Source organism: Blennius ocellaris, assembly GCF_963422515.1.
Source record: "Blennius ocellaris genome assembly, chromosome: 8".
Taxonomy (NCBI): domain Eukaryota; kingdom Metazoa; phylum Chordata; class Actinopteri; order Blenniiformes; family Blenniidae; genus Blennius; species Blennius ocellaris.
In genome coordinates this window covers 16,407,461-16,426,504 of record NC_137657.1, presented here as the reverse complement: position 1 = coordinate 16,426,504, position 19,044 = coordinate 16,407,461, and the positions used below count along the sequence as shown (strand labels likewise).

Sequence of the window (19,044 nt, the reverse complement as noted above, 5' to 3'; positions counted from 1 at the left end):
TGTGACTAAAGTTGTTTTTTTTGTCCTCCATTTTGTTTGAATACACATTGTTAATGGTATAAGAATTAGACAAACTTTTTCAGTGAAAATGGTTGAAATTATTCAAGTTGCTTTTTATATATTTATTTATTTTTCAAAATCAGTAATTTATGTTCCTCTTAAGGGCAATTCGCACAGTTTTATGATTAGATGAAGTCCAAACTTTCACTGTGTTGGATCCCCGGTTTGACCTGCAGTAGGAAAGTTGTAATCATTTGCTATGGCAACACCAGTGAAAGGAAGCTGAATACACACTCTCAATTATCTCCAGTAATATAAAAATCATATGTGGCAGAGAGCTATAATGCTGTGATGAATACTCGGGTGAGACGTATGTTTGCTTCTTTCTTTCACCACCAGCCAGCAGTGAGGAGCACGTCTGTCTGGGGATAAATGGCTTTGCGTTGAATTCATGGAAAACAAACGGGTTTATGCTTCTCTCGTGAAAGTAGGGCTTTTAAATTTAAGCATGTTATGGTCACTAATGTAACGTGCCGGTTGCAAACAATTTATTGAAACGAAAGCCAAAAACTGGGTGCACCGCAACAAAAAATGGTGTCTCAATAACCGACAATAAACTGTCATGTGTTTGAGCATCAATTACAGTTTTACAATGTCTCCTGCTGTTCACAAGTTGACTTATTGTCTGCTGAGGCACGGCATCTCACTCAACTTGAAGGGCGGCCCTCAGGTCATCGAGGTTCTGTGTAGAGTTACGAGCCTCTACTTGGTGACTCGGCTGATCCCAGAGGTTTTCTTCAGGTCTGGACAAAGGGCAGACCTCTCCGTTTGAGGTGTCCCAGTCTCCAGCAGCCGCGCCCTAATGAGGCAACCTTTTAATGAGCTGGAAGATGGGTTTGTCAATGCACAATTCATAGTGTAGGGCAGTTCTGCATTTACGTGACACTCCTTCCCACACGGTCACACCACCACTTCCAAATGATGATCTGGTGACTACAGTAGCCGGTGCATATCGTTCTCCTTGACGTCTCCAATATCATTGGCGGTCATCATTTATGCTTGCGGATCTACTGAATATCTCCAATGGTTGCTGAGGCCTGGAGACAGCTGACGTTAAAAAGCAGGGTACATAATGTTCAGCGCAAACTTAGATGACCCCCCCCCCCCCACACACACACACACACACACACACACACACACACACACACTCACACACTCACAGGTACTTAATCAGTTCAAACACACACACTTACAGGTACTTAATCAGTTATCCTCCAATACATTGTTTTGCACTGTCGGAAGTGTGTCGTATGTCTATCTATCTCTATCCCGTCTCCTCCAACAGTCATATAATTTCCATACTTGGGTTATAGTGCCACCTTGTGGTGAACTGAATTATTAAACGGAACATTCAGTCCTGAAGCGCACTCTGATGAACATGACTGTGTCGACTCTATTTAGATATAAACAAATTTCAACCTCTCAATCAAGCGCTTTTTAAAAAAAAATCGGCTCAGGTGTGCTCACGCTGTTGAATTGTGTGTTGAACACCCGCGCGCTGCCACGTGCCCGTGACGTCACGGAGCGCAGGTGTGGCAAGAGAACAGGTAAAAAGAAGGTGGGTCGTCGCTCTGCACGGTGTCGCTACTGGGGTTGTTTTGTTTCCGCAGCTGAAAAGTGTTTGTGTCTCAGGAAGGAGGCGAGCGTCGGTGGTTTTGTTTGTTTGGAGGAAGGAAGTTTCTCAGAGGAAGAAAAAAAAAAAGAAGCAATGAGAGGACTATAATTATCTCCTACTCGCGCTCTTTCCTCCCACTTTTTGTTCCTTGCAACCGGACGGGACGGCCAGCTTGAGGCGGGCGCCTCTGGAAACATGGAGGGATCGCAGTGAATGAAAGGAAACCCAAATAGAACGGCGCATTGACTTGTTTGGATCAGTTTAGTTGTGGATCGATATTTATGCGGCTTGGGGCCCCCCTGCACTGTTCCTGTTGAAGGTTTAGGTGAGTAGGCCCTACACATTGGTGCTTTCATTTCGCTCAGGAGACAAAGACTCAGTGGTGTATATTAAATTTAAAAATAAAAAAAAATCTCTATCTAACAAAGACAATCTAAATTAACATCAGCGACGCCCAACACACAGGGAAACTAGTGTTAGTGTAGCCAGTGGGTAAAAAAACAAAAACAAAAGACCAGAGTAAACTGTAATGTACTCACTGAAAGACTGTTCAATTATATATCAAATAATCTCAATTAACCACCGACTCATTTCTCCCTCATTAAATAGTAGTTACGCTTTGCCCGTTTTTCAGAAAGTGACTATATCCCTTGTCATTTCCTCTCACGACAGCAGAATGAAAAAATAACAGACAAAATAAAAAAAAAAGAAGAAAATCCTCTCCCTTCTCAACTTGAGTGACTCAAATCTAAGATGCTAATTATGAAAGTGGTAGTCCTTAATTCAATTGAACAAAAATCAAACATATAGGTGAGACCAATTATGACTTAAAGGCACTGACACATTTGACCTACAAAATGAAAATGCATGTCACGTTTACATTACATTCCTCATGATAATCTAACGTGCAATATTGATATTTCCCAATCTATGCACAACTACACTGGATTAATCTTTTATCAGAAATTATAACATTAAATGTGATAATACGGTTTGTTTTCTTGTATGTTCCTCAGTGTGCACATCATATTGTAGGTCAGGAGTGTGTATGAGATAGAAAAGCATTATACACTTTAATCTAGTGAGAAATCTGTTTCAATTTTGCGAAATGTGAAAGCTATTATGTATGTTTAACCCTCATTATAATACTTGAGTGCATTCTAATAAAAAGGTTATTGACAAAGTGGTATGACTTCTGGACACACCTCAAACATGCTCCCAGTTATCTGTTCCTGTATTTTATGTCGTTTTATGACAGTAGCATTTTTGCATAGTTATTAATTTGTATTAGGAAACTTTGTTTCTGAAGCCCAAATGTCAAAAAACAAGTGCATATTTGTTTTTCATTTTATTGTTTCCCTATGATTATCTTAAAGCTGAAATAAGCCATTTAATCATTGGTTAAGAGTAATGCTTTCTTCCTGCAATATATGAACAAGGACATTGAAATGCACATTTTAAAAACGCAAATGTGTATATAAACAATGAAACTCATGGACCTTTTTTTGACACTAAGACAGAAAAAGCAGCTGTACAATGACCAAAACAAGATTGAATTGCCTCAAAAGAGAAGAAAGGTGACCACAAGAGATACAAAATCTGTAGAAAGCAGCTTAAAATATCACAAAATACAAAAGAATAAACACTAATCGATAAATTTCTTCACAGCACTCGGAGTCAAATTACCACAAACAAATATAGAAACAAAGACTTGCAATGGTCAGAATAAGATGTAAATGATGGTAAATTGACTCCAAAGTGACTTTAGTGATAAAGAGCTATTGTGCCAGTTTCAGTTTGAATGTTTAGCTTTTATTGCAGCTTTTTATGGCTCTTTTTATAGTCGGAGGACTGTTGACTCATTATTTGTCTCCAGGTACAAAAGGCTCAGATTGTATTTATATCAGCATATTTAAAGTTGAAGATTAGTTTTGCAGTCAATAAAATCGTGCACATTTAATTCCCGTTTATTTGCTACCACTACATTTACACGTTCCAATTGAACGTGCAATTAAACAATGGGTACTATTGTATTGAAAGTCATGCTGATGATGCAGAAATGTAGAAGTGTCATGTGGTAATAAGCGGGAGTCGGATTGCACTCTGTGCTCTGCAGGACCGCAGCGGCGATGGGGGACATCGACCTGGAGCAGCAGGAGCCGTTCCCAGTGGACCGGGACGGGAGGCCCGTGAAGGACGGACGCGACCAGACGGATGGGGATGGGACCAGGGGGTGCTGCGAGAAGTTCCAAGAAGCAGTATCCAAATGGATGCTTCCCGAAAACTCTCGCAGCACGTACCTGGCACGCACCAACTGCTGCCCGCCCCCGATCTTCATCATCCTCATCAGTATTGCCGAGGTTCCTCCCCCCCTGCACACAAACACACAGACAACATACAGACAACACACACACTGCCAGCGTGCTGGGGCAATTGGTATAGATTCTGGGGGCTAATTATAAATCCGGGAGCCTACAGTGTGCATATGTGCTGCTGTGGTGTTAATTACTGTATAGATTTACTGTAATTGTATTTAGAAGGGCAGATTTTTGAAGGGAAGTTAGACAAGACTAGATGTGATATTGACATGTTGGGAAACAAGTAATCGTTTTTGGATTGTTCGTACCTGCTGTATATTAGAAAGCACGAGGCTTTCACTGACCCCCCCCCCCCCCCAAGCAGTTCTTGCACAGTCGTGAATGCACATTTGTTTTTGTCTTATTTGGCTGGCGCTTCCCTCTCCCCCTGAATGTCCTGATTCATGGAGTGAGGTGGCTGCAGGGCACGGCCTCAAAGAAAACAGGCGGGGCTTTTTTTTTTTTTATGAACAGTAGCTTTGGGTTAGATCGAGTACAGATGATCCTCACAACTGGTGGGAGATGCTTTCCCCTGAGTGTGCGAACAGGAAGACGGCTTGTCTTTTTAACTCCCAAATAAACTACATGCAGTGGAATGCGGTGGATCAGCGAGCGATTTGTTGCAATAGCAAAAAAAAAAAAAGGGGGGGGGGGGGGGTGGGGGGGGGATGTAGGGGGTGAAAAGGCTGTGGTCTCATTTCCTCCCAGAACTGTGGGTTGCAAAGTGTTTCCATGATGTCCTTTAATCCAACCGAAAGATGAGCCCAGCAGGAATACATTGAGAATTGCCCTCGTGAAGGAAGAGGAAGGACGTCTAGTTGTAGTTCAGTCGTCACAAGACTGATGATCAGCTGTTTAAAAAAAAACAAAAAACAAGCCAGTTCAGTTTATGTGGGAATAAAAAGACTGGACTTAAGTGTCTTTATGTATGTAAACACATGGCACAGCAATAGACGGTCAATACGCTCTGTTCAGCAAACATTAAGATAAATAGTTAATACGGTATTATAATTTACTGTCCAGGAGTTTAGTTTGATCTTCTTTAACACGATTTTATATTAACTAGTGTATTTTCTCCTGGAGGCTGCTGTGTATGTTGATTATTTTTATTCCAACAATGTCAGAAAAGCCTCATAACTGGGGGCGAAAACAATGCACAGTTGTTTCTTTTAATTTTTTTTAATTTTTAAAGAAGAAATCTTGAATAAATAAGTAATGAAGGTAAAACTATTATTTCTTTATTAAAGTGTAATTTAATAAAAACGTCCAAGACTATTTTTGTAAGTATGACATAGACAATTTCAAATAATAAAATAAGCTTCCGTAAGTGCAAATGTTCAATATTTGCAAATTGTATATACAGACTTGCCATGTTTGAAATGATCTTTTCATTAAACCAGTGATAATTTCATTATGAAGCCTAAAGTCCACCCAGTAAATTCCTATATAGTACTTTGAAAAGGGGGAAAAAACAACAACTTTTAATACACATTATTTAATTATTTTCCTGTCAAGTTAAACATCTTGTAAATATTATTTGAAACAGTTTAATATCTTCTTCATATTGCTGGTGGACAGTTTTCGGGCTGTGACCTGACGGATTTTCTTCTTTACTGAGATTCTCCGTAGGAGCAGTGGTTAAAACCCTCCCACTTCACAGCAGCAACATTCCCTCCCGGGAGCTTCGGCTTGTAATCTTGTGTGCGTGGGTTTCCTCCAGGCTCCTCCCACACTCTTAACAACAAGCTTCAGGGGTGAATTGGTGACAATAAAATTGCCCCGTAATTTGGTGGTCCGTCTCTCCATGTTCGCCCTGTGATCGGCTGATGACTTGTCCGGGGTACTTCCTGCCTTCACCCACAGGCATCTGGGATTAGAACCAACACCCAGTGGTCCTGAGCTTAAAGATATTAAGATACAAGATATTGAATAAAGAAATCTCCATGAAGAAGAGTTTGGCAGTTAATTTTCATCCCCTGGCTCAAGTGTTCTGACCGGACATCAAGAAATTATTGTGAAACTGTGCAGGAAAGACAAGTTTGTACCGGCAAGGTGGAGAAGTAAAGATGGTAGATAAAGTAAGGGAACGTTAACATCCTGTGATTTCCATTGATTCCCGCGTTAATGTCCCTCTTTGTTCATGCTGCCCGTTCCTACACGGTTACACCCAGCCGACTCTTTGTCGCTCACAGATTTCCACTGTTCCTGCATTTGAATGCATCCGTATTGGTCGAGACGAAGTCCCCCATTGAAAGTCAACTGCTCCTTTCTTGGCATATTGCCGCGTTAAACTCCCCAACATTTTGACCTGCAGGCCTGCTCGTCTCGGTGGGAGACGTCCTGTGTTCACAGCTGTTTCGGATCAAGTTTTTCCCACAATGCATTTTCCAACCGATTTCAAAGAATTTCTGTGTTTAAACGCAATTTACCCGGCCTCCTCATTTCTGCATGGGACTTGCCGCCGGTGACCAGCTGGGGGTGTTCATCTACTACGCGGTGTGGAAGCCTCAGAAGCAGTGGGTGACCCTGGAGGACGGCATCTGGAACAGCCGTCTGACCTACAAGCCCGACTGCCGGGAGGAGGCGTGGCGCTTCATCTCCTACATGTTTGTCCACGCAGGGTAAGAGTGGGCGGAGCTCTAAGAAAGCCTCAATTGAGGATCAGTTGGGTGCAGCTGCTCAGCTCTGTGGCCGCAGGTGTGAGTAATGCCCCATTAGTTCATGTTAGGTTCGTAACTGCAGCAACAGTGGGATTTGTAAATTAGATTGTTCTAAAAAGAGATATGACGCTCTAGATAACGTGCTTGGGGTGGCGTTTAATCTAACAATTGAACAAGATTTTTTTTTTTTTTAAACTGACTGGCTTCAAATGTGTTTATAGTTACTCAAAGGTCCCATTAATTATCATTTCAATCCTAATTGATCTTGTTTTGTTCAACCAAACCAAAGAATTGATCTGCAAAAACAGCTTTGAGTGTGCCGTTCACTTTGTGTTTAGTTTCAAGGGATTTATATAAATATACATGGAGGTTGCGTGACTTCCTGGTACAGCTGTTCAAGCACTCCAAATGCACGTGGCCAAGGAAAAGCTTTAAAAAAAAAACCCCAACGCAAACATCATGAGTACTCAGGAAGACGGCCTCAGTAAAAGGAACAGCGGCCGCAATCTCCAACCGATAGAAACTGAAAAACACCCAGCAGGGTATTTTCTTAAAGGAGAAGACTGATGATACTCTGCTTCCTGAACGTCACCGACGTCTTGATGTCGACCCTGAAAAGTGCCCGACAATCAGTTATTAGTACAATGATACTGAATTCTGGTGAACAGCGGATTTGTATTTACGGCAATGAAGAACTCTTCTGTGTAGTCGTTGTGATAAACCACCGCATCCTGTTGTTTTAGAAAATCCTGGGTTGACTATTACTGTAACCATGTTGAACTATATCGGGCTTCATGTCTAAACCCCCCCCCCCCCCCCCAAAAAAAAAAGAGTATCATGTTGCATATTTGAACAGAAATATAGAAGCATCTGTGGCAAATGTTTCTTTCCCTTTTTTGTTTTTCCAGTGTGGAGCACATCTTGGGAAACCTGTTCATGCAGCTGCTGCTGGGCATCCCCCTGGAACTGGTGCACAAAGGGTTTGAGGTGGGGATGGTTTACATGGCCGGCGTCCTCGCAGGTGAGCCTCAGCTGTCTCGTATCAGTGATGATGTATCAGATGAATCTCGAGGTTTGACCTCAGTTTGTTTGTTTTATTAATTCAGTCTTTTTTTTGTTGGCCTGAGTATTGAAGCGTTGGTTGTTTTTAATCCTCCAGGCTCTTTGGCCAGCTCAATCTTTGATCCTCTCAGCGCCTTGGTGGGGGCTTCTGGAGGAGTTTATGCCCTAATTGGAGGGTATTTGATGAATGCAGTGGTGGTGAGTGTACAAGCAGAGCAAAAGACGGCCCTTACTGACTTGAAGATGTAATAACATGCTGTCATTTTCCTTACCAGTATGATTTGGCCAATACAAGTAATTATTGTAGTGGTGTTAAACAGTTTTTTATAATTGTAAAACAAAGTGCTGCGTACATCCATCAAATATAAAGTCCAGACCACCCTCATGTGCAGGACGGGTCATCAGGTTTTTGATTCGCTTAAGAGGAAATCACACATAGAAAACTTTGCGCACAGTTATTTGTCATATATAATTTACTCATGTATTAATTTCTGACCATGAGCTCGTTATGAAGATAAACAAGTTTTGATTTTGATTCACAGAATTTCCGAGAGATGATTCCCGTCCTCGGAGTGTTTCGAATTCTCACCATCTTGATTATTGGTACGTTCCACATTGTAATTTCTTTCCTTCTTTTTTTTTTTTTTTTCATGCAACTGAGGAAGACAGACACTTTCAGTCTTGCTAACATACTTTCTTTTTCCCAGTTGGGACAGATTTTGGATTTGCCTTCTACAGAAGATTCATTGCTGAGGATGCTGGGATGAGGGTATGAGTTCACCTCCTCTGTACAGTAGAGAAATGATACAAACAGGCAGTGGTGGCTGGTGTTACATTTCCTTATTATTACATTTCAACCATTGTTAGCTCAATTTACATTATGTGCATTTATAAACCACATTACAACAATCTTGCCTTGTTTCTAGATTGAGAGAAGCCCCCAGTGATAAACCATTGTACTTTTAAACGGCTTGTGAATAGAGAACACTTATTAAGACTCTTTTATGAACATACTTGTAAACAAATACAAGCAGATGCGTCATTAGTCCCTTTTAGAAAACAAATGCATTTTGGGGCTGGTTTACTTGAAGTGACATTTAGTCTGAGTTTAGGGAAAACAGCAGGTATATCAGGGATGTTTTCAAACAACAATCTTTCAAAGCACTTTAAAATTCTCTGAAAAAAACCTCCAAAAATGTCCAGTTTAACTTCCTGTCAATCACTCATAGTGTTAATCAGCAATTGGTGAGATCACTACTGAACCCCGCCTCCTCGGGGCTGACACACACACACACACACACACACACACACACACACACACACACACACACACACACACACACACACACACTTCTAAAGAGAGAACGATATCCTCTCTTTTATTTAAGCTTATCTGACACAAATACAGGTCAGGGCCCATTGTTAGTTTGTTGGCATAAACAAGATTTCGGCAGTATTACAGCTTATTTATATAGTTTCTGAAAAAATAAAAGTTGTCTTCACTTCCACCAGGCGGGGGCGGTGCCCTGGTGCCCTCTATTGGCCGGTTGCCACTGCAAACAGGTTCTCTTGAACATTTTCAGATAAAACAAGGAGGTGGCGATAACGCAGCTCATATGCTGGCAGAGTTTGCTGAAGGCTTTATTTGCTTGTGGCTATAGACGAGTTGAGTTGCTCCTGTCAAGACTTGACTGTTCCTGCAAGAATTTACTTCTGTGATCCATTTCACATTAAAGACTTAGATGAATTATCACATGTTGAAAATGTTAAAACAACATCGACAGAGGGTGACTCTCCTCCTCCATAGGTTTAGTTTTCATGATCAAAACAACTTCAAGAGTACTTTATCTTCAATAAGCTCGTTTGTCTCGGTTCTTCTTTTGGCTGTGAAACTGGTCCTGTGGGTTTGAGTCACATTTCAGAAAGGTCAAATGGAAATCTCAAAGTGTCTGTGTTGCTTTTCATTGGACCCGTTTCCTGATTGTTGTTCGTTTACGCTCTTCAGGTGTCTTTTGTGGCTCATTTCGGAGGGATTGTGGCCGGGATGACCATCGGCTACGTCTTCTTCAGTGATTATGACAAGAAGCTGCTCAAAGACCCTCGTTTCTGGTTCTGTATAGTGGGTTTTATAGTCTTCATCCTATTCGCTGTGCTCTTCAACATTTTCCTGTCTCCAGCACCATAGTACCACAAAGCAGTGATTTAATGTATTTTCTTTTTTACATTTACTTTGTCACTCAGGGGTTTTTACTGATGTACTTCAGAGCAAACAGGCCCTTTTTTTATTGTTGAATGTGTTTTTTTAATCACTCTTTTAAAGACATATATTTTTAGAACTGTTAGTTTGAGCGAAAGAGCTCCACCTGCTGTTTACTTGTAGCATTACTGACATTTTAGACGAAAAAAAAATGTGGCTTAGAAAGTCGACCACTTTCCATCACTGATGTTATGAAGTTAACTGTTGCTTCATGATTATCGGGACATTTTTGAACACGGGTTGTATTTTGTGTCATTTTCTTGGATTGAAAGTGAAGTAAATTTTTATTTGTAACCTTTTAAATGGAGGACTTCCAGTATTCATGAAATGTCCCTTTGAATACAATGAAATCACACGTGAGTTTAAAAACACTAAATGTTTGATTAAAAGACATTGAATCACATTTTTTGTGATCACACTAATGAAAGAGTATGAATGATCATGTTTTGACCGGCAATTGTTAATTGTACTGTGTTAAATATGAATTGTAGACAAACGGTAAAGGGTACTACTTTTATTCCAGATTTAATACACCATTTGGGGAATTGAATGTAATTCATCTAAGATTACAAGGAAACAATCTCCATTAGTCCAAGAGAGACCTCCCATTATTGCTTTTGCATTTCTTGTATTTATTTTCAATAAATGTGAAGACTATTGTATATCTGATCTTTTTAATGTGTTTCATAAAATGCTTTCTGGGCCGAATTTAGATATTATCAGTGCCTGAATTGCATGGATTTAATTTTAAATGTGTGGCACCAATTACTTTAAATTTTTTGAAAAGTTACATAACTTTAAAAACTTACATTAGCGGGCAGCTACAATTGGCTTTTTGACCTCAGCTCTCAAATATATTATATAAAAAAAGGCTTTTGTATTTGTACATAGTAATGTCATTAAGTATCTTGTTTGAAATAAGGTAATCTGCAAGACACCACTTCTGCCTTAATTTTCATTTAAATGTCGTTTCCTCTGAAAACAAAATGGTGGCAGCTATATAATTCAGGAACATTTGGCTTTACTAGAAAAAGGAAATGCAAAGTGACAAAACAATGGGGAGAGCTGATAAGACATGAGGTTATAAAACATCCTGATTCCTCTGAATGTAAACATAGGTGGCGCTTAAGTGCAAATGGACTGTCATGATGGGGGGGGGGGTCAAAAAATGGTGTCCTTTCCTATATGTTATCGTCCATGTGACCTCCTTTACCATTAATGTGCTTTTACCAGACTGGTTCGAATCGATGTTGTTGTACTGGGCACATACAGAGATTCCAGGCCTGCAGGCCAGAGGTAAAAAGTTCAGTTTGGGGTTGTTTTGATGTATGCAAGGGGGCAGGCATTTGTGTGTGTGTGTGTGTGTGTGACTTCCTACCCTTCAGATAAGACGCTCGGTAGCTTCTGGGATTCTCATAACATTCAGTAAACATTTGGAAAGTTAAGGTTAAGTTACTTTGTATGAGAATAATACTACCGTACTACTGCTGGGCTACTTGCCCAGTGTTGTGCCAGGTTCATGTTCCAAACATTACTCTGTCTGAGATCTGCACAATTGCATGAATCCAATCCCTCTATTTTCTATTAATCGTGATAAATTATATGATGGTGGGATTTTTGAAAGTCTCCACTTTTTTTCTTCTTCATTCGGCCACATTTTTGGTGATTTTTCTTTTACAGTTATGTTTTACTTGTAGATTTCTGAGTTTAGGTTATTTATTCATGATCATCTATGCATATTCAAATTGATCCTGGTAGAAGGCATCTCGAAGCTCATGTCAATTGGACTTGATCTTACCTGAGCTTCCCGCTATTTCGTCAGAGCAGCCAGTGGAGTCCAGGGAAGAGCATGTTTATACAATAACCACTCCTGTTTCCAATCAAACAAAGTAGTTGAGAATTGACCCTTCAGCTGTTTTTACAGCCTTTTGATGTCCCTATATAAACTTTTTAAAGACATGTTGCTGGCAACATGTGGCTGTTTACTATAATAAAGGTTGGTTTTTTTTGTTGTTTTTTTTAATTAAATGTTAAACTGTCTGGCATAAAAAAAGACCCAGGTGGGGAAGATCTGTTAGTTTGTCAAATCTCGCTTCTTCCTATAATCCAAAGACATGCTTGATAGATTAGTTCTTGAGTATTATTGACTGTTGATGTGAATGATTGTCTCTCTTTGTTAACCCTCTGATGGCCTGGTGAGCTCTCCAAGGTGCACTGTGTCTTTAACCCTGTGTTATCTGAGAAACACTCATTCACAATTCTCCATTGGGATTAATGACATATGCTTTCTTCTTCTTCTTCCCATGACCGTGTAGATCATGGATGTATAGATCAGTAAAAAGTCTCACTTTATACACGATATGCTTTCTGTTTTCTATTTGAATAAAATGTTGATCAGTGACATTTCATAACCTGTGCATTGTTTCGTGTGAGGAATGCGAATGCATGTGATGCTGAAATGTCGTGATGAACTCCAGATGAGACATGTGTTACACATGCATGAGTCAGGCAAGCGGGCAACCGGCAACTGACCATCGTGCGAAATCATTCTGATGGATTTCTTCTAAATGGGATAAAATAATGTGAGAAGTGCATGAGAACTTAATTACATGTGAGGAGGAGCAGCCGAGTATGAAATCGGACACAATGACACATTGATTGCTTCGTTATAGTTGAAAACTATTGACTGAACAAGTCCTATGTGGATAACTGAGCGGTATTGATGAGTGTAGGAACTCAACCACAGTATCTGTATTTCCGTCGCTTCATCGGGACATATAGAGCAAACACAGTCGAGTTGTTCAGTGCTATCAGGATTTGAAGCAGGCAGCCAGAGCTTGCAAAGCATCGAAATGAAAACATCTTAGTTGTTTACGGCCATATTGATGCTGATATCCACTTTAACCGCCAAGCGTTCATCTATCCATCTACATTTCCCATATATGCTGTCAACTGCATGAGTTCTTTTAGTTGCGAAAGGTCAAAATACCGCAAACATGTCATCATATTAAATGAAATTGAGCTCTGGCCTGTAAAATTTAAGATCAATAGATGTGGTATAAGGGACGATGGTCCATAATCTAAATGTATCGGTGAATCCGTTGGTATTGACTTTCTCTGGTTGGAGTAGAGTTGGCAACCTTCCCTCAGAGGTTCAGTTGTTCCCACTTTGTTTCTGGCCACACTGCAACAGAGGCGGGTCACAGGAGTTTTGGTGATGAGCTGGGATTCGTGGAGGGGACTAACGATTTTTAAAACTTTTTTGGTGACCGTGTCAGGGCTGCATGACCCGAGGAGATTTAAGTCACCACCGGCAGTCCGTCCCTGCCGCTGCAAGGTAACGGGACTCTGCTCTGCCTTTTAGGATGTTGTTTGCCAGGGAACTTAAAGTATCTATAGAATTTCTGTCCTCTTTAATTGCATATTTCTGCAAATATGTGACACGGAGCAATTTTACATCACACATTTGCTTCTTTAGACCGCTCCAGTTTTCTGCTTGAGAGGTATTCACACTTTATTGTTGCGATTCTGAACTATTATACTTAAACTAAAATTCTACTAAAATTCCTTTCTATGCATTTCTCTGTTGAAATATGCTTGTATTACTACCATTTTGATATCTAATGTCTTACAAGATGAGCTCTTTTAAATTTGACACTATTTCTTGCACTCAATGTCTTTATCCTGTCCGTGACCTATTTCCAGTCATAATGGCAGAGTGAAGATGGGTGACTGGAACTTCCTTGGGGGAATATTGGAAGAGGTGCATATCCATTCTACCATGGTGGGGAAGATCTGGCTCACCATCCTGTTCATCTTCCGGATGCTGGTCCTCGGAGTGGCGGCCGAGGACGTGTGGAATGACGAGCAGGCCGAGTTCATATGCAACACCGAGCAGCCGGGTTGCAGGAACGTGTGCTACGACCTGGCGTTCCCCATCTCCCTCATCCGCTACTGGGTGCTGCAGGTCATTTTCGTGTCGTCGCCCTCCCTCGTGTACATGGGCCACGCTCTCTACAGGCTGCGGGCGTTGGAGAAGGAGCGGCAGAAGAAGAAAGCTCTGCTGCGGAGGGAGCTGGAGCTGGTCGACGTGGAGCTGGCAGATGCCAGGAAGAGGATCGAGCGGGAGATGAAGCAACTGGATCAGGGGAAGGTCAACAAAGCTCCTCTGAGGGGATCTCTGCTGCGGACGTACGTGGCGCACATTGTCACCCGCTCTTTTGTCGAAGTGGCCTTCATGACGGGCCAATACCTCATCTACGGCTTCCACCTCTACCCGCTCTTCAAGTGTGAGCGGGATCCTTGTCCCAACGCCGTGGACTGCTACATCTCCAGACCGACAGAGAAAAGTGTCTTCATGGTGTTCATGCAATGCATCGCAGCAATCTCTCTCTCCCTCAACCTCCTGGAGATCACGCATCTGGGCTACAAGAAGATCAAAAAGGGCATTTTGGACTTCTATCCTCATCTGAGAGATGACAGGGATGAGCTTGAGGACTATTATCTAAATAAATACAAAAAGGAATCCGTAGTGCCGATGTGCGTCGGTGCGTCTCGAAAGGCAACCATGATCTCCGTACCCCATGACTACAACCTCTTGATGGAGAGGGTGCAGGGAGCGGCGATGTACCCAAATCTTGTACAACCGTCAACTTTTCTCCTCCGTCAGAACCAAATGGCCCCTCCGCAGGATTTGGATGGTTCCAGATATTCAGCTCAAAGTCCTCCAGCGTGTAACTGCAGCTCAGCGACCAATGATCCGTGCTCCCCAGGCTGTGACTCGCTCGTCAACAAATCAAAGCAGGAGGCTGCAGACTTACTGCACCTTCCCCAAAATGGCAAGGAGGACGAGGAGGCAAGAAGAGTGTGTGCAGACTCCCCGAAATGCCCGCAGAAGGCAGCGCATGCTTCCTCGTTCCCCACGCTGCCCGTGAGCGCATCCAGGAGGCCGTGGAGGGCTCAGGGCTCATTAAAGTGCTCCACGGTGCCGGAGGGCAAGAGTTCTGACACCGATTCATACGGAGGCACAAAGGACAGCGGCGCGACTCAAGCGCAGTCGAAACCAAATGCCCAGCATCCGAGCAGACCCTCCACCCCGGAGTCCCCGGACGACTCCAGCTCAGGATCCAGACACAACCCGAGGTCGCCCTCCTCCAACTGCAAAGGATCTGTGACGAGTACCACGAGCAGCAAGAGAGCGCCGGACCTGCACATATAAACCCGCAGGAATTCATGTCTGACGTTACATTTTCCACACCGGTATAACTGTTTTCCAATCGGCCACAAAACTGGTGAGTTTGGTAGCATTTCTAAAAACATGTATATAATTGAACATGTCGACTCACTCAAAAGCAGGCCAGTGTTCATTTTGAATTGTTTCCTCAGCTTATTTCAAAGCATACTGTTGTGGATAACTTCCTGTGTGTTTATCAGATTTCTACCATAAAATTAGTCAATTTGCAAATCTATATTTTGTATAATCAAGTAAATACACAAGGGGAAATACTTACTTTATAGTGATGGAAGGAAGAGGGAAAGAGTGGATAAAAGATGTATGCTTGTGCCAGTTTTTGTGTGCAGATTTACTTGTGATTGTGACATCTATTGTGTCAAAACTGTGGACTTGTATATTTGTACCATAGAAACAAGACTGATGCTTCACTGAAACACTACAAATTCTTTGAAGGGTTATTTTGTTATTTTCCCCAATTTTTAAACGCACAAGAACTGTACTTACATTTAAAAATGTCTCATTTTAATTATGAAATACTTGTCTCCTTTGCATATCAGTGACCACAACAGTAACCAGTAACCAACAATACTGGTTTGTTTCATGTCGTATTGGATATTTTTGATTGCTTGATCATAATGAGCTGAATAAAGTGGTGGAATGTTGATGAAAACAGAATGAGCTCTGCTTCCCGAAGTCTCTATATTGTGTTGTGTTTTTCATCGATCGCAATGTTTGGATTAACATATATGAGTATCCTGTGTAAATTCCAAATAAAGGCATGTTTGATGCAGTTAGAAGTAGATTCATTCAAAAAGTGAAGAAAATGACAAGACAATCCTGCTTCTTTTTTTTACGAATGACTTATATTTTTTGAGATTCGCACATCTGCACATTCACTTTGGATCTCAGCACTGAGTTTACATTGAGGCCAGCAAAAAAAAAAACAACAACACCAAACATACAGGGCCTCAAAAAATGTTAAGCTGTACAAAGACACCTTCTGCTGTAAAACTTATTAAAGCCTCCATAAAAAAAACCAACATCAAAACCATACATATTTACATACATTCGTGTACAGAATAAAATAGTTTCTCTTCTCTTTAACGACGACACAAAACAGCAGCTCGGTAATACAAACATCTTGGTTTATGTTTATAGTGTCTTCAAATTCAAAAAGTGGTAGCAATGTAAACAAAAATTCTCCTTTTTAAACCCAAACACCTTCAGGGTTCACTTGGCTTTGCCTCGATCTTCTGTTGCGTTTTCATAACGCTGCAGCTGGAGAAAACAAGGAGAAAACGGGAGTTAGTTTCGTTTCCACATAAGATTACTTGAGTGTCGGCTGGATAAATGCACAAACAAAGGACAAGACAGAAAGTTTGATGGGAGAGAGCACAACTTTTAAACTGGCTCATTGTGTCACTTCACTCCTGCAACTGATTCTTATGGTATTTTAATCAGTTAAGAACCCATTAACAGTTTATGAAATGTGTAAGAGCCAAAACAGCTTCAATAATCTCCTTCAGCCAGTAAATCAATTCTGATTTCTTTAAAGTTCGTGACATACCCAAGCAGCAGCACAGAGTCGCAAAAACTGTCCCACCTCAGGGTCCGATCCAGATATTATAAAGAGTAGAAATTGCATAAACTATTGACTTGAAACTTTTTCTTAACTAGTTTTGTGGGAGAGTAGTGGATCGAAGCTGAGATCAGTGATGTTACATTAATGTACAAATGTAAATGTACATTTCTCATAATGTAATCATACATACTTGGACTAAACAAAAATACCAAACCAGAGCTGTCGGTAAACGACGGAAAATGATCTTCCTGCCCGACTTACTGGCAAACTTTCGTTTCACACCACCGCAAGTAGACAGACAGAGTGTCCACATCAGGATCAATTTTGATCAGATCAACCCTGACAAGTGTTGATAATGAGAACTCGTGGTGACCTCTTGTTTTCTTTGTGGTTGACCTGCACGGTGAAGAATTGGTGCCTCCAACTGTTTATATCGACACACTTAACCTACCGCATCCATCTGACCTCCATCTGATGAGCATCTGTTTACATTAACAGCTGTGGTAACAGTTTTGATTTTACAGAGTGCCGTGGTTGTTGGATTTGCAGTTTAAACACAGTTAAATGGCATGTAAATAAATAAGTATTGTGTACCAGCCTGAGTTATTAACCTCATATAAATGACACCTGTCGTACAGTATTTACTCTTTCAGGGTTTGTTTTCAGCTTTCCATAAAGATGGGAGAAAACCAAAAGAAACCCATCCACGTATCCATGAGGTCTTGCTTCACCCTCAGACAATAAAAACATTGATGAGATAAAGACATTTGCATAAAAGCACTAAGGAGACACTGCTCCCTTGTGGGTTGTGTGGGAAATAACCAGAAGCACAAAAAAAAAAAAAAAGCTAACCTTTGTTCTGAGGTCTTTATTTTCCTCCATCAGATGTGCACACCTCTGCTTCAGGTCCATCACCTCCTGCTGCAGCGCCTCACTCTCCGCTGAAGCCTTACCAACAGCCCCGATGTGCTGCTTCACATATCTGGAAGGAAATCTGATTTAAGGAAACTGCATTTGGTGAACCTGAGTCAACTCCATACAATTTCTGCAGCCTCACACAGTCCAGTTAATACATTTAGTTGTTGAAAAGGATACTCCAGAGGATCTTCGGGCTTTTCTGATTGCTCATACAACGACAGCAGAACTGAAAATGAGAAGGAAAGTCAAGTTTTTAACGGCGTCATATCAAAGTTAATAGGTTATAGAGAGCAGACAAGTTAAAATGGCATTACACATTCAGATCACTTCATATCTTTTTTATGGTTGCTTGAAGTCCCATTGATATCATTTTGTGTTTCACTTTGCGAGTTTAACAACTCTCACAGATCCTTTTAATGGCACATCAGCTCTTTGGCATCGTGTTTCTTGGCGCTTCTGCATCTTTCTTGTTACACAGTTGGGACTCATTTTGTTCATTTTATGTGTCTTTTTAACATTACTTCTATTTGATTGCTTTCAGTTTATTATATTCCCTGGGAAGAAGCCACAGTATAAACTTTGTTTTATAATGTGTCTATGCCAGAAACTAATGTATCTTAAAAGACTTTTGAAATGTCACTTAATGTGTGGTTAATCCAACGGTTAATGACATTTTTACCTGTTTGTTTGGACATGTGCCTTTAAGTAATCAATAGATGAATCATACCACTAACAAGACTTTCCACAACACCGGCTTTCTCCAGATATCTCCGAAACTTTTCCCTCCTGGAGTCTGGGGCCTGTGCGGAGAACAGATAAGACTTTATATCATTATCAGATGCAAAAACACCTGAATTAAAGTGGATTGTAACGACGAATGGAAAAAGATCCTCCCGGCTTAGCTAACAGTAGCTTAGCCCCTTTGAAGCGGTTATCCACGAAACGAAAGTTACTCAAAACGACAGTAAACACACTTACTCTCTGATGTGCCATTATACTTCAGGCTGCGAAGCAAGCTGACTCCTGTTTTAGCAGGAATCGACTGTTTTCTGTGCCGAGTTTACGGTGGGAGAGTCCGGCGTGTTGAGGGTGGGAGAAGTTAACTTTCTTTATCAACCTCCCAATCGCTGGAGCCGGCGCTGCCTTCATGGGCCCCTCGGACATATGAAGACGCTGATAATAATAATAATAATAATAATAATAATAATAATAATAATAATAATAATAATAATAATAATAATAATAATAATAATGATCATGATCATAATAATAATAAGCGATCAGGGTGAGTTTGGAAAAA

At 41.0% G+C, this 19,044-nt stretch overlaps 3 protein-coding genes across 4 annotated transcripts; 2 read left to right on the top strand and 1 right to left on the bottom strand.

The window, feature by feature from the left end:
• Positions 1-1,661: 1,661 nt before the first annotated feature.
• On the top strand, positions 1,662-10,615 carry rhbdl2 (rhomboid, veinlet-like 2). Its single transcript, XM_080501689.1, has 8 exons — positions 1,662-2,000; positions 3,792-4,035; positions 6,505-6,653; positions 7,601-7,713; positions 7,852-7,952; positions 8,297-8,357; positions 8,462-8,523; positions 9,760-10,615. The coding sequence occupies exons 2-8, from the start codon at positions 3,805-3,807 to the stop codon at positions 9,937-9,939; spliced, it is 897 nt and encodes a 298-aa protein (XP_080357815.1). The 5' UTR covers positions 1,662-2,000; positions 3,792-3,804; the 3' UTR covers positions 9,940-10,615.
• Positions 10,616-13,295: 2,680 nt separating this feature from the next.
• gja9a (gap junction protein alpha 9a) lies at positions 13,296-15,229 on the top strand (the record flags this gene model as incomplete). Its single annotated transcript, XM_080500252.1, has 2 exons — positions 13,296-13,348; positions 13,717-15,229. 2 exons carry the CDS (start codon positions 13,296-13,298, stop codon positions 15,227-15,229), a joined length of 1,566 nt encoding a protein of 521 aa, XP_080356378.1.
• Positions 15,230-16,085: 856 nt separating this feature from the next.
• LOC308133152 (c-Myc-binding protein-like) lies at positions 16,086-18,859 on the bottom strand. Of its 2 annotated transcripts, none has more exons than XM_080500447.1 (5): positions 18,723-18,859; positions 18,472-18,544; positions 17,922-17,970; positions 17,679-17,808; positions 16,086-16,522 (listed from the first exon to the last, which is right to left on the bottom strand). In XM_080500447.1, exons 1-5 carry the CDS (start codon positions 18,735-18,737, stop codon positions 16,475-16,477), a joined length of 315 nt encoding a protein of 104 aa, XP_080356573.1. In that variant the 5' UTR covers positions 18,738-18,859; the 3' UTR covers positions 16,086-16,474. The 2 variants fall into 2 exon arrangements, with proteins under 2 accessions (XP_080356573.1, XP_080356574.1); XM_080500448.1 differs by having other exon boundaries at positions 18,424-18,544; positions 18,723-18,732.
• Positions 18,860-19,044: the final 185 nt, after the last annotated feature.

Bases quoted from the DNA above. Each gene is read 5' to 3' on its own strand.
- LOC308133152 (XM_080500447.1), bottom strand. The intron at 17,809-17,921 runs GTATCCTTTTCA...ATTTCCTTCCAG, and splicing joins AAGCCCGAAGATCCTCTGGA to ATATGTGAAGCAGCACATCG. The intron at 16,523-17,678 runs GTTAGCTTTTTT...TGTTTTCTCCAG, and splicing joins ATAAAGACCTCAGAACAAAG to CTGCAGCGTTATGAAAACGC.
- rhbdl2 (XM_080501689.1), top strand. From the start codon at position 3,805: ATGGGGGACATCGACCTGGAGCAGCAGGAGCCGTTCCCAGTGGACCGG. The intron at 7,714-7,851 runs GTGAGCCTCAGC...TTAATCCTCCAG, and splicing joins CATGGCCGGCGTCCTCGCAG to GCTCTTTGGCCAGCTCAATC. The intron at 8,358-8,461 runs GTACGTTCCACA...TCTTTTTCCCAG, and splicing joins TCTCACCATCTTGATTATTG to TTGGGACAGATTTTGGATTT.